The sequence below is a fragment of the Dreissena polymorpha genome, chromosome 1 (genome assembly GCF_020536995.1).
Source record: "Dreissena polymorpha isolate Duluth1 chromosome 1, UMN_Dpol_1.0, whole genome shotgun sequence".
Taxonomy (NCBI): Eukaryota; Metazoa; Mollusca; class Bivalvia; order Myida; family Dreissenidae; genus Dreissena; species Dreissena polymorpha.
This window is the reverse complement of record NC_068355.1, coordinates 173,905,158-173,920,157: the sequence shown is the minus strand read 5'-3', so window position 1 is coordinate 173,920,157 and position 15,000 is coordinate 173,905,158. Positions and strand designations below refer to the sequence as shown.

The following is a 15,000-nucleotide window of genomic DNA, read 5'->3' as shown; positions in this document are numbered from 1 at the left end:
AAAATCTAGTTAAGGCGAAAAGTGTCATCCCAGATTAGTATGTGCGTACTGCACAGGCTTATCTGGAACGACACTTTACGCAAATGCATCAAACCCCTTTTTCACAGAGCACGGCCCAATTATATATTGATTCCTAGCGGTTTAACTACTGCTTTTATTTGTCCCGCTTTAAGCATTTTATTCATTTTAATAAATACTGAAATTAACGTTTATCGCAACAAGACATACATACTTAGCAACCATGTTGTACATGTATAAGTTTCAAAGAAACTCTAAAGATATATCCCCATTTATACAGGAGATGACACCATTCAGTGATATAACCTTTTGAGAATTAGATCCTTTACTTTTCGAATTACTAAGTGACTCTATTTACTTTCAATTTTGTAATTTCGACCAGCAAGAAAGTTGACCATCGCCAACAAAACCACGAAAAAATATACGTTTATATACTAGTATGCTTTAAATTATATAGACGGTGAACGTGATGAGTCGACTACCCATGGGAAGAAGTGATTAGTTATGATACTGTTGTCATTGATTAATGAGAAATACACGGAGCAAACATTTAAAAAAATAAAGAAATAAAACTTCAAAGATCATTAAAAAAGCGGGACATGATGATGTGATAATCGCGCTTGCAATAAAATAATAGGAAATGTAAGATGATGGGTTAAGGAATTCATATAATGGGATTTACACATAGCGAAACACTGACAGATAATGATATAACATATTATACTTGTTCTTCTATTGCATAGAATGCCTCTTTCCCTGAAATAAACAGAAAAAGCTTGGTGATTGCTAATTGTTTGAATGCGTGATTTAATCGCCCTTAGTTGAGACCTACTTCCGATCTGATCTTGCGTCAAATGCACGCATATATTCAATTGAATTGTTCCCAAATCCAATCACACCTGAATATCAAGACTGAGCCAAAACTGATAAAAACTGTAAACTTGGCTTTTGAAACATTGCTATCAGCGTTAAATCACCTACATGAAGTACGGGGTGTTACTCACCATTCAGCAATTGTTAATTAGAGTAGCCGATTTCTTGATGAAGATTGCGTCCAAAAATGCGAGAAAATAAAGTTATGAGTAATGGTTGCAGCTTTTTTTCTATTCACGCGCATTTAGGAGTATTATTAACATAAACAAATGTTATGTTGGCGCTAAATTATTATCTGAGGCGCCAGACAGAAATACATCGTCTACCATGAAATAAGTGATTTCACAAAATATATTGTGATTAATTTTATACAAGCGGACATAGTGTGTACCCTGATGTAATTACGCTGATGTAATAACATAACGAAAGATTCGAATAAATGTGCTGGATAATTAGCTCAATCCGACAAAAGGTATTGTTTTGAAAATTATCTCTTATGGACTTGTGGCGTTGTAGGTAACTGCAATACCATAATAACACTCCCGGAAACCCGATATGTATAATGTATAAAAATGTGCTGAAAATCCCATGAGTCGATGCAACAGGCTAACATATTGTCATTACTTATGCGGGACTGTTACGTCACCGTCGAAGGAGTGTATTTATAAGGACGTGGTTGAAGATTACGATAATAATGAAGATGATGCTGTTATTCAACAACCTATTCTTCTTCTAGGCTTGTTCAGCAAGCGGAAATCGGCATAATAATAAAAATAAATAAATTGTGTACTCTAATATTGGATATAATAATACAAATAATGAAGCTTGCGTGTGCTTGTTTAGCAATATTATCATCCTCATTATTATTCCAAGTATAAATAGCATCACTGTAGTAATCAAAATAAGTACCAATGCCATTAAAAGCTCTAAACCACCCACAGAAAAAAATCCTCTTAACTTATAAAATTAAACGTTAATAAAAAAGTACGCAACCATATTCCTTTAGAACTAAGTTTGAATTGCTGTTTATTAACCAAACGAAGTTATTTCTAGAAAACAGTTAAGCAATTTCGCTTAAGAGGTCAACAAAAAAAAACATCACATATACCTCTTTAACTTGGTCTCCAAGATTGATCGCTTCCGTCAGTGATTGATTTCTGTGGCAGTATTATATACCAACTGCGATATTTATGACTATCAATATCGTACGGCTAATCAATCCAATTGAAATAGTACTTTACACAGTGTAACATCAAAGGGACGAGATCCTGTGTAAAGTTAATTGGACCAGCGCACTTCGCGTGACTATAGCGGGCAGCGTATCTTTGCTGGCCGCATATGACATAAGAACCATTTTCGCATGACCCAGCTGATAAGGTTACGTTGTTAACGCCGTTGTTCGTAGTGATGTTGCTGCTGTTTGTTTTGTAACTATATGTATATGAACAAGTACAAGTTAATATGTCTATTTAATATGCCAATAATGGTGCGCGTTTAATTAAACGTTTATTCAATTCGCATCTTGACAAGGAGTTATTTTTCAATACCGGTTAAGCGTTTTCTCCAAGTTTCATTAAAGTTTGTCATTTTAAATCTATACCACTGCATGAATTACATATGTTAATGTCATTGACTAGCATAGGCCTGTTAGAAAGTAATAATCATCACGCGAATTATTGTAAACCTAACATTTTATTCCAGTCATAATCAAACTGTACGTTCCAAATAGTTATGATAGTATATTGATCTATTGTGATAAGAAATATTGAACGTTAAAGTGATTCATGTATATTTCTGGATTATATAGCCCATAATAGGATTAGCACTAATCCTGGTAAATTAATTAAAACTTTGTATAACGAAATTATCTCTGTTCCTTTGCAGATTTTCAACTGGGCCGAATAAGGTTAACCTATAGAACATTGCACTCAGCAGGATTACTAAACGGATTAAATGAATTAAATACTACCTGGATGTGTCAATTCATTAGGTAAATAAAGTGAAGTACGATTATCGGATTTGAAATGTGGCAAGTTCCAATGAAATAAAATGAATCGATTAACTATGTTCGTAATATTTAGCGTCTGCCACATGTAACAATGCATAAGGTTAGTTTCCCGCCCTTGAGCAGTGGCATTCAAGTGTCGGTCGCTGCCAGGGAACCCCCGGAACGAAGCTGGTCTCGATACAAGAAGGTGCTCATTGACAACCCAAAGGACTCTAATCTGCTTCAAAGACAGAAACTGTGGAACTTCCAAAAACTAAATCGTGGCGCTTTTCGTTCCCAACTCGCCTCGCTACCCGATATACCATATCGTGTGCACACGGGTACAGTTGAAAAGGTTAGTGTTGGTGTGCAGGCGGATTTAAGCAACAGATTCAGTCAAGGACTTAAGATTATATTTCCAAACCTGACGTCACAGAGCGCGAAAATATTTGAATCCACTTCCGGTGACGAGGATGCAGACGACATTTTTAACAGTGATCAGAGACACAAAGGTTGCTCGCCCATGAAAATCAATGAGGATGGATATTCGGATGACTTTGAAGACGACAGTGACATTGAGGACCCAGGTTTTGAATTTGAAACAGTGGTTCGAAAACAAAACGCGGGAACAATGACTTATACTAACCACAGAGGGGATCAGCAGAAGCGTAAAGAGAAAAGAAAGAGAACAGTGCGTGAAAGAAATGCTGCTGCAAAGCAGCGGTCTTCAATATTGAGAACGGGAAAAACGCCGTCAAGCGGCAGGAAAAATGTAAAATTCTCCCCAAAATCAAGAACGGCAGAAGATAACAAACGAAATGTATATGAAAATTCTAGTTCGCCTGAAACGGACATAGATTTATCGGATCCAGATGTTCCATCAGGCGAAGAAGAGGAGGAGCCGACAGTAATTCAAAAAATAGAAATAACAAACATTGAGCGAGACCACACGATCTCGCCTATACCCTCTTTCTCCTCCGGAAGTAGTCAATTGCCAGACCTAAAACTAAATATCGGTCATACTAGTCATTTATCGTTAGATAATGTATCGATCTTGGATTATATTTCTGGAAACAGAACGGACCGTTCCCACCGAGGCAATAGTAGGAAAGCCTTTACCTCACGTGAACAAGTAAACAGCAAGCGACAGGTGGAGGACGCAATGGCGGACAGGGAGTGGTTTGAAAAACTAGTTGGGGATAAGGACATAATTGACACGGGAATGTACAATAACTTTGCAAGGGTTCGACCAGCGCTTGAGCAAAGCGGGCACTCGGATTCGAACAATGATAGGTCTACTGACTTTATAAAAGGAACGCCACGAAAGAATTTTACGCCGCGATCAAATAACGATTTCTCAGTGTACAAACAAGCACAGCCAAAAGCAGGGCAACAAAAAGCGACACCCAACTCCACTGCAAATGTAAATAGGATTAAACCCGCAAGAAAGAGTATGATTGGCATTGGGAAATTCTATTGAACGATAACGCGTTTTGTGTATCTTTTGATTATATTTAACTGATTTATGAAACAGAACTAGTGTTACATATGAAAAGAACAAATTCCTAACAACCATGTTGACGCAATGCCTAGTTGCTTCGTCTCCTTGAGATTTGTTAGTATTGGCAAGTCTCTCTAAGAATCTCATTTTGTCCTGCGAACCATGGTGTTTTGTGTGCTGATGTTGCTTTTATAAAAAGAACGTTTTATGGAGCGTCGAGGTGACCTATTTTCTATTCGTATTCAAGTGACCAAGGTATTTTATCATGTCATTCAATGATTATGAATAATAACCATTTGTGAATTATGGTCCATTTGTACTCGTTTGTGTGTGAGATTTATTTTGTATAGTGCCAATCCGCAATTTTCTATAATTTACAGAAGTTTGGTAAACGATGTTAATAAAATCAATTGTACAGACTCATCACAGTGATCTCCCCTCAAACATGGCAGTCTGGGTTACCTCCCAATTACCTTGATGTTTCTTTTCTGTATTACTCGGGAACTAATCGATCATCTGCAATCGCAATTGTCTGGAGTACTTAATTGATTCAGCCTTGTGCGTGGAAGGACTTTGACATTGAAACACACACGCGGCAGCTGCACATCATTTCTGTGCATCTTATAATTACAGGCATTTTGTTCAACAATTTCTTTCCAGGGGTCGTATTCCAGAAGCATCTTAAGTTAAATTTTATTCCTGTCCTTAAATTGGGAAATTTTCTTCAGTGTTTGATTTCCTATTGCAATAGTTTGGCATCAATAATTACAACAAAATAACATCATTATGTCAATGCCAAAATGAACATGTGATTCCTTATCTAGTAAAGAAATACAAAACATTGTAATTTTGTACTTCAGTGAAATTATTTAAGAAATGACTTCAGATGTTTCGGGAATATCACCCCTGGTCCGTTGAATTGGTTTTTATTTTATTTAATATTGTAGAGAAATAAACATGGTTTCAATTATGGAATTACAGCATCCGATGGGTTTTGTTTGGATCCTAAACGTCCGCAGACCCCGTCTATGTATGCTTTTGTTTCATGCATAATTTATACACCGGCATGTACAGTATAAATATAAACATTTTTTTTCATTAATATTTGCTATGGATTTGTGGGGAAAAGTCTACGTCTTGTTTAGACCAAAAGCTTTTACAGCAATACTTGGTTACATCGTAACTAGAAGGTGCCATAGGCCACGAGTTGCTTGCCGGGAACCTAAGGAACTCACATGTTCTGAGGTTGAGTGAAGATTTCATTATATAGATTAACAAGTAGAAACTGCATAACACCCATCACTTGTATTTCAAAGGACTCAACAACTCAAACTCAGCAATATAATCAGAAAACAATGCTGCTGCACAAAACTTGTTCCAGAATTATTTTATTTAAAGTTTATTTGTAACATTTACCTACCTACGCCTTAAGTTTGCAGTAAACAAAGTCTCATAATAATTTGGTTTCCCCTAAAAGGAGGTTGCTCTTCAATTAATGATGTCCAACATGGTACTTTTAGTGATTTTTGTGTTGTATACTTTGATATTATTAAGTGGTTGCCTTGGCCTTGGTTCTAGATTTGTTTAAGGCATTCCCATTACGCTTATCCACTCGAGCGGACAAAGTGCATAGAATTAGTTGGCAATATTTGAACTGGAAATGCATAACACACCCAAAGAGACCAAGTTATTGGGTGCAACAACTTGCCCCTAATGTTAATTACTTCTCTAAGTGGACAAAGATATGCTATAGAAACTCTGTATGTAGTAGAACTATTTTTCAAACAGACTTACATGTATAACAAACAAATTCGTTGGATAATTATCCCCTGCCAAAAATAAACAAGATTCTGAAAGGCCCAAAGTTGCTCACCTGAGATACAAAGCAACTGACCTGCTCAGTGCAGCCCCGAGATATAATTAGAACAAATTTTCATGCAGTGTACTATAAATGAAACTTTTAGAGTGCTAATTTTTACTATAGCCATAATAGGATAAATTCCCCGACCCCTGGTGGCCATGTTTTTCAACAGACAGGAACTATCTTTGAACTGATCCAATATAGCATTAAAACACATGTTCTGACCAAGTGTTATGAAGATTGGTAAAGTAATGTGACTTTTAGAGTGTTAACAAGTTTTTACTAAAGCCATATAAGGAAAAATACCCCACAATCTGGCGGCAATGTTTTTCAACCAACCAAAACTATTTTCAAACTCATCCAAGATATCATTAGGACAAATCTTCTGACCAAGTTTCATTAAGATCAGACTATAAATGTGGCCTCTATAGTGTTAACAAGGTTTTACTAAAGTAATATATATATATAGCTATATATGGAAAAATGCCTACCCCATTTAGGCCATGTTTTTCAAGAAACAGGAACCATTTTCGAACTCGTTCAAGATATCATAAGAACAAATGTTCTGACCAAGTTTCATGGAGATTGCACAATAAATGTGACAAGGTTTAACTATAGCCATATAAGGAAAAATCCCCCGCCCCCTGGCGGCCATGTTTTTCAACCAAACAAAACCATTTTTAAACTCATTCAAGATATTATTGAAACAAATCTTCTGACCAAGTTTTATTAAGTAAAAACATCTTTTATGACAATACGGTAAATCTCAACTATGTATGGCCCCATAACCAACCCTGGGGCGCCCCCGCCCACCCAAAATTGCCTTTTACTATAACTTCATTTCTTCACCAATTTACTTCAAATTGATACTGAACATCTCCTTTGAAAATACAGTCAATCTCAATTATGCAAGGCCCCAATACCAACCCTGGGGCGCCCTCGCCCACCCAAAATTGCCTTTTACTATAAATTCTTCATTTCTACACCAATTTACTTCAAATTGATACTGAACATATCAACCCTTGGGCGCCCCCTGGGTCAAACATGCGGCGTGGGGATACGCTTCGGCCTCTGCCACGCCATTTCTAGTATTTAAATGTAATAAGAATATTTGTATTTTTGCCATATGACGGGCATAATGTGAACATTGGTCTAATGTCATATGCATCCAACATAGCCCCAGAACTGCCTGCGCAATTATCAGGTCAGTAAATATGCTGTCGGATATACATGTAGTCATGCAAGGTTTCATGGTCTCATTAGTGGACTTGAAAGCTCCTGACCAGACTGCGTGAATTAACAGGCTGAAGCTCCTGACCAGACTGCGTGAATTAACAGGCTGGGCAGGAGTTATTCTGACCACATTGGGCCTAAGACACATTTTCATACGAGATATTGCTCATATTCATCAGTATATCAGTCATACCATGGAGGTCTTTTACTATTTTACACTTATTAAGCTCATATCTCAGAAGGGAGAGTTGATAATCCAGGGGCCTTTTCACGTTTTGGTAAATTGACAAAATTGATTTGACCTGGTCACCTATATTTTGAGTTGACCAAACATCAAACTTTGCTTACAAAAATAAATATTATAACCAAGATTCATAAAATCTGAAACAAAATTGTGACCTCTAGTGTTTACAAGGATTTTGTATAATATAATGAAATTTGGACAATCTAAGGGCAATAATTATGGCATTAATTATGTGATATATATAAAACCAATCTTTGTACCAAGCTTCATGATGATTGGGCAAAAAATGTGATGTGATTTCTAGATTGTTCACAAGCTTTTTTTACTATATAAATATAAGAAAACTGCCCCCCCCCCGGCAGCCATGTTATTCAACTGACCGGAACCATTTTCGAACTCAACTCTCATATCAAGGAAACAAATGTTCTGACCAAATTTCATTAAAATTGGGCCAAAAATGTGACTTCTAGAGTGTTCACATGTTTTCACTTTATACATATAGAGAAAAATGCCCAGCCCACTGGCAGCCATATTTTTTCACCGATCTGGACCATTTTCTAACTCTTTCGAGATATCAATAAAACCAATGTTTTAACCAACTTTCATGATGATTGGGCAAAAATTGTGACTTCTAGAGTGTTAACAAGGTTTCTCTATAGCCAAATAGGAAAACTGCCCCCCCCCCCCCTTCCCTGGCAGCTATGTTATTCAACTGACCGGAACCATTTTCAAACTCAACTCTCATATCAAGGAAACAAATGTTCTGATAAAATTTCATGAAAATTGGGCCAAAACTGTGACTTCTAGAGTGCTCACATGTTTTCACTATATACATATAGAGAAAAATGCCCCGCCAACTGGCGGCCATGTTTTTTCACCGATCTGGACCATTTTCGAACTCATCCGTGATATCAATAAAACCAATGTTGTGACCAACTTTCATGATGATTGGGCAAAAATTGTGACTTCTAGAGTGCTTACGAGGTTTCTCTATAGCCAAATAACGAAAACTGCCCCGCCCACTGGCGGCCATGTTTTTCAACGGACCAGAACCACTTTTGAACTCGACCAACATATCATTAAGGCAAACATTTTGACAAAGTTACATGAAGATTGGGCATGAAATGTGACTTCTACAGTGTTTACAAGGTTTTTCTTTTTTTTGACCTAGTCACCTAGTTTTTGACTCAGCATGACCCAGTTTCGAACTTGATCGAGATATCATTGGGACAAATCTTCTGACCAAGTTTCATGAAGATCGGAAATGAAATGTGGCATCTAGAGTGTTTACAAACCAAATGTGGACCACGGACGGACAGAAGACAGACAAAGACCGGTCACAAAAGCTCACCTGAGCAATCAGGTGAGCTAAAAAAAAGTCTGATAAAGGGAGACAACTGCAACTCAAAATGTGCATTGCTACCGATTGTTCATCACAAATACCCCCCCTGTTTCAAAATCAATCTGTTTTTCGACCCCGTGACCTAGTTTCTGACTGGCATGACCCATATTCGAACTTGACCTAGATATTGTCTAGATACAACTTCTGACCAAGTTTAGTCAAGATCAGATGAAAACTATTTGAATTAGAGAGCAGACAACATGCTCAATGTTTAAAACGCACTAAGTGACCCCGTGACCTAGTTTTTAACCCGGCATGACCCTTATTCGAACTTGACCTAGATATTGTCTAGATACAACTTCTGACCAAGTTTCATAAAGATCAGATGAAAACTATTTGAATTAGAGAGCCGACAAGCTTGTTCCGCCCGCCAGCATTCGCCAATCTAATAACCAGTTTTTTCCTTCAGAAAACCTGGTTAAAAACCTGAAAATTATAAAGCGTTGCAACGCGAAACGATTGAATAAGTTGGAGAGTTCTGTTGTTGTCATTATATTTTGTGAAACTACAAGGATCGCTTATATGAAGTATAAAATACTTTCGTAATGTGAAAGGAAGGATGGCCCAGTGGTCAAATGCGCTAACATTTTTTTACTCCAGGGGTCAGTGGTTCGAGTCCTGCTGAGGGTACCTTTTTTTCTTTTTAAAATTTTTATTCTCGATTTTTACTGGAGCTTTTTAGATCCAATATTTACATTGATCGATATAAAGCATTTAATGACAAACTTCAAAACATGCCAAAATCTGTGAAAAGGCCCCTTTAATATGTATATTCAGTTTCTTTAACATTAAGACTTTCTAGACAGTACATTAATTAAGTACAATGTAGATCTTTTTTATCACAGTATCGGCCCTCCTCATTGTATCGTGAATTTAAGAAAACCCTCAAAATTTTCTGGAAAGTTAATGTTTCTTCATTTAAAGTTTTAATTTATTTGATGGTTATCCAGGACTATTATGACGACCATTCACACGATTTCCGGTGTTAAATTACATAACACACAATTATATAAGTTTGTTTATGGATTAATAGAAGATTTATTTTATGTTTTATATGCGGATTTGTAAAAAATAAATTGTAAACTATATTTTAAGGCAAACATTAGCCAGTTTTGTTTCAGCGTTCTAGATAAGCTGCGTATCAGCGTAATATACGCATTAGAAAAATCAAGATACGCTCAATTTATCATTTCCGTGTGTACATTTAAGCAAGCCAATCTGGACTTAGGCAAATGCTGTAAATTCTCTGCGTACATTGTAAACAAAAAATAAAAACAGCTGATTGTCTTTCGCCAAAATATGAGACTGGTTATCGTAAAAATTAGAGCTTATTTGTGTGCTGGATTGTAGAAATAGTTAGCCAGTCGGTATGTATACTCTGTATCATCAAGACGCGTGGTAAATTTAGTATTGATTTTTTTAACAGACAGTCAAGCGCTTATGTGTTTATTAAATTACATGAAGAGGTCAGCATGGCCACAACAAATTACTTCTCAAAGTAAAATTGATTATTTTTATACAGCAAAAGTTGTATCCAGTAATAACATTGTACTGCCAATACTAAATCATTTTATTTCCTCTGTTTTCAAATCAAAAAGGACACACTAAAACTCTAATAAAACAACTGTTGAAAGTTGCCAAAAAAAAGTTTTCCGTGGCTAAGGGTGGTGGCCGATGAGGAAGAAGTTCGTCTTAAATATAAAATCTGCCAACAATTAAAGTTTAAAACCCCCCAAAAGACACTTTAAGAAACCTACTACTATATGAAGAAATACACATAGTTAATGGTTTATTGTGTTCAACATGATTAAAGTAGCGTGTTTGTTCCCCTGCTATATTCTTGTTTTACTTTTAGCAAATTACCCTTTAAGCAAGGCAAAATATGACCATTTACCCCTATGCTTTGAAAAGTGGGGGTATTTACCCCCATAGGTAAAAAAATTATCTATAACGCTGTGTTTTTCCACAAAGATACTATTTTTAGAACAAGCACATGCGCATAGTTACAAACCTTCGCAAACACTCAGATTATATTATGAATACTATTGTACAAGAATCTTGTATCTTTGATACGGATTACTAGAGGGAGCTAAGTCTAGCCAGTATCTTTGATACAGATTACTAGAGTAGTGTTTTTCCCAGGAGGGCAAAGGGGCATGGCGCATTACTTTCAACTGAGGAGCTGCGCCATGAGCGCATGATACGCCCGTGGTTCGCCAATGAAGTAGTAAGGTAATAAATAACCCTTTGAATCATTTTTTTACTTCAGTTTATTTGTATTTGAATACATGGTTTATTTTATAAGTACATGAGCATGGAGCGCCGTCTCCTTGACATTCATACCATATCTTTTTTTGAGTATATGTATGCATTTCTTTAGAGGATATGGAGTTGAAGTAAACCTGTTATAGTTATTTTGACCAATAATAAAAGAGAAATGTAGATGGGTAAGTGGTAGTGTACAATCGGAATAGAAAAAAGCTCACCTTGTTCAATTGAAAAAAATCCATCGAAGGATATTTGAGCTACGGTAGGACATTCAATGAAATCACGAAATTTTGACGTCATAGACGGGCGTATAAAAAGGGCATTTTATCGCGCAGTTTACGCAAAAAAGGGCAAAAACGTTCCCTGAATACCTGAATTACGGGGAAACATGTAATCGCATCAGAAGCAGTTGTGGAAAAAAATAACATATACACAAGCACATTTAATGGTAATAGATGTATTTAACTTACTATGATTTATATTAATATATTTACCTTGCAATGTACATTTAAGTTCCATGCTGTTTCAATAAACTGTACAGCACGACAAACATAATAAAGCAATATATGCACAGAATCTGATTATACACAGATCCACTTACATATAAATGAAACCATGTTTGTCTTATCCCATTTTCTAACAATAATCTCGACAGATGTTTAAAAAAACATTGCGAGAAAATTGATCGCTAACAATATGCAAACACTCGTTTCCGTGACATACATCTACCGAGTAGATTACAAATAAATAAATAATGTTGTTGCTATCTAAAACATTTGTATGCATCGTTGATTATCACAGACATTTCCTTAATTCCTTCTTAATGTATAATCTCCATCGTTAATTCGATCGTTTACGACGTTATTTGCCATTTTTGCCGAGTCACAATTTAATTCTGTGTAGTCCGTCATGTTGATAAAATGTCATATGATGTAAGCGACAGGTGCGCATAGCAACGTTAAATCGTATACGCGATTCGCATTTTGTTAATTTAGTATACGTCTCAGTAATTATTTCAATAATTAGATCTAATTATCTTAAAGACGAAAACGATAAAGAATAAATTTGTTTGTGAATTTAAATGTAATTATGCGTAAAAATATATGTTTCGATATAACTGAATAATGCATGCAAAGCACAAGTGCCACGAGAATAACATCGAGTTTTCATCAAAAGTCTCCGAAGTAATGATTATATCGTGGAGGAGTACACATTTCCGAGCGAAAAGTGCGCTTGGTATAACATAGCCTCCGGCATTATCGATTGATACTGACACGGGGTTATTCACGCATGACTAATACACAGCTTTGGAGAAGTCAGTAAGACCTACCTATAAATCGAGCACTGTTATAGATTAAATCTGCTCAATTAAATATTGTCGATTAGACGTTGACGTCTCTCGAGTAAATCAAGCACAGTCGGAGCGTCACAGACAATCAAGGAAGCTGATTTTGCGGACCAAGTTAGATCGTAAGGCAATAAAGATGTTATCGATAAGGGCGCGTGGCGAAATTTGCCTTTGAAAAAAAGGGCGCGTGGCGAAATTTGCCTTTGAAAAGGGCAGCGTGGCGATCCGGGAGGGCGGCGTGGCTTTTCGCCACGCTAAAATGGCCTGGGAAAAACACTATAGAGGGAGCTAAGTCTAGCCAGTATCTTTGATACAGATTACTAGAGGGAGCCAAGTCTAGCCAGTATCTTTGATACAGATTACTAGAGGGAGCCAAGTCTAGCCAGTATCTTTGATACAGATTACTAGAGGGAGCTAAGTCTAGCCAGTATCTTTGATACAGATTACTAGAGGGAGCCAAGTCTAGCCAGTATCTTTGATACAGATTACTAGAGGGAGCTAAGTCTAGCCAGTATCTTTGATACAGATTACTAGAGGGAGCCAAGTCTAGCCAGTATCTTTGATACGGATTACTAGAGGGAGCTAAGTCTAGCCAGTATCTTTGATACAGATTACTAGAGGGAGCTAAGTCTAGCCAGTATCTTTGATACAGATTACTAGAGGGAGCCAAGTCTAGCCAGTATCTTTGATACGGATTACTAGAGGGAGCTAAGTCTAGCCAGTATTTTGACAAAATAATGCCTATTTCAATGCAGTTTTCGTTGTTATGTCAGAGAATACACATTTAACTTTAGATCGACATACAACACATGCATGTTTTTGTATTTGTTCATTTCCAAAGTTCTACAGATAGACATGCTAAATTAGTTATATAGTTCTGTAAAAACACACCACATAAACATTCTATAACTTAAAGTAACAAGGGGTAAAATGATAAGCACTTTTAGTAACATTTTCGTGGTTTTAATAAATAATGTATTCTGATGAAAATGTTCAATCATTGTCATTCTTGTGCTATTAAATATGCAAACCATTTGGACAGTTTCAGACCCATAGAATATACACTCTAGGAAAAACAGGCTTAATATTAGTGCATAAAATATTGTTTTACATTATCCAGTTTAGTTTCATTGAGATTGAGTAACAACTTTGGTTTTGAGTGGTTACAACGATTTTCTACACCTAAACCAAAGAGCTAATATTTAGACTTAGGGTGACCAAGATTTGTACTCTGCCTATATAAGTACAAGAAAGTTAAGGTAAATCAAACAAAGGTGGGAGCAAATCATAGAAAAGGAAAATTTAAATGCTAAGTTTTTATAAACATTTAAACTAAAGATTGAAGAGCATATATAGAGAATAACAGGTTACTGTCCCATCGTTTTGTAATATATCAGGTGAGGCTTAGAATAATATAATTTTATTCCTGCCGAGCCTGATATATTACAAAACGATGGGACAGTAACCTGTTTTTCTGTTTATTATACCACATTTTCCTAAAAGTCTGCAAAGCAATCCATTTTTTATAATTAAAATGTACTGATCACCCCTGATATTGCTGTTCCGGCTTTTACACGTTGACATACATGTAGCAACGGCGTTCGAAAAGACGACACGAATAATCACTTATTTTTAAAATCGTATAGAGAATAACAATTGTTTGCATTACAAATGGAAAGAGTACACCCGCTTTAATTATAAACGTCTTGATTTGAGATCAGGAATGGACTGCATCAACAAATTTAATCGAAGAACACACTTCATCAAATAGTTTGGAGATGCCATTTTGGAGATGTGTATTGAAATTGACATTTTGATGGTGTCAATATTGACATAAGCGTGTTAAATCGTTTGTTTGAATAGTTGAGGATTAGCATACAGTTATCATTTGTCTTGACTTTCTGTGCAACACTTGCGCGTACAATGACTATATCGCTATTCAAGATTTATTGTCCCATTGATGATGTCATTTAACTTCTATAGTGCGGGTTTTGATTTTTTTTTAATAAACGTTTTTGTGATTTATGACTTTAAACTAGAATAAAATATGTACGTTCTTGGTATCAAATTAATTGTTTTGTTGAACCTAATTCATGTTGATAGAAACTGTTGACTTAATTGCAAATCCCACGTAACTCTAAACATTGACTGATATAAGAACTTCCTGTTGACCATGATATAAAATAATATATCAGGCAACGTTATATCAGGCAGATATCAATGCGGTGGTATGATAAATACTTGTTTTAAAATATCCTCCTCCTC

General features: G+C 36.1%; 1 protein-coding gene across 1 annotated transcript; it reads left to right on the top strand.

Moving 5' to 3' along the window:
- Nucleotides 1–1,039: 1,039 nt before the first annotated feature.
- LOC127861946 (uncharacterized) lies at nucleotides 1,040–5,169 on the top strand. Its single transcript, XM_052400717.1, has 2 exons — nucleotides 1,040–1,363; nucleotides 2,776–5,169. The coding sequence occupies exon 2, from the start codon at nucleotides 2,991–2,993 to the stop codon at nucleotides 4,356–4,358; it is 1,368 nt and encodes a 455-aa protein (XP_052256677.1). The 5' UTR covers nucleotides 1,040–1,363; nucleotides 2,776–2,990; the 3' UTR covers nucleotides 4,359–5,169.
- Nucleotides 5,170–15,000: the final 9,831 nt, after the last annotated feature.

Bases quoted from the DNA above. Each gene is read 5' to 3' on its own strand.
- LOC127861946 (XM_052400717.1), top strand. From the start codon at position 2,991: ATGCATAAGGTTAGTTTCCCGCCCTTGAGCAGTGGCATTCAAGTGTCG.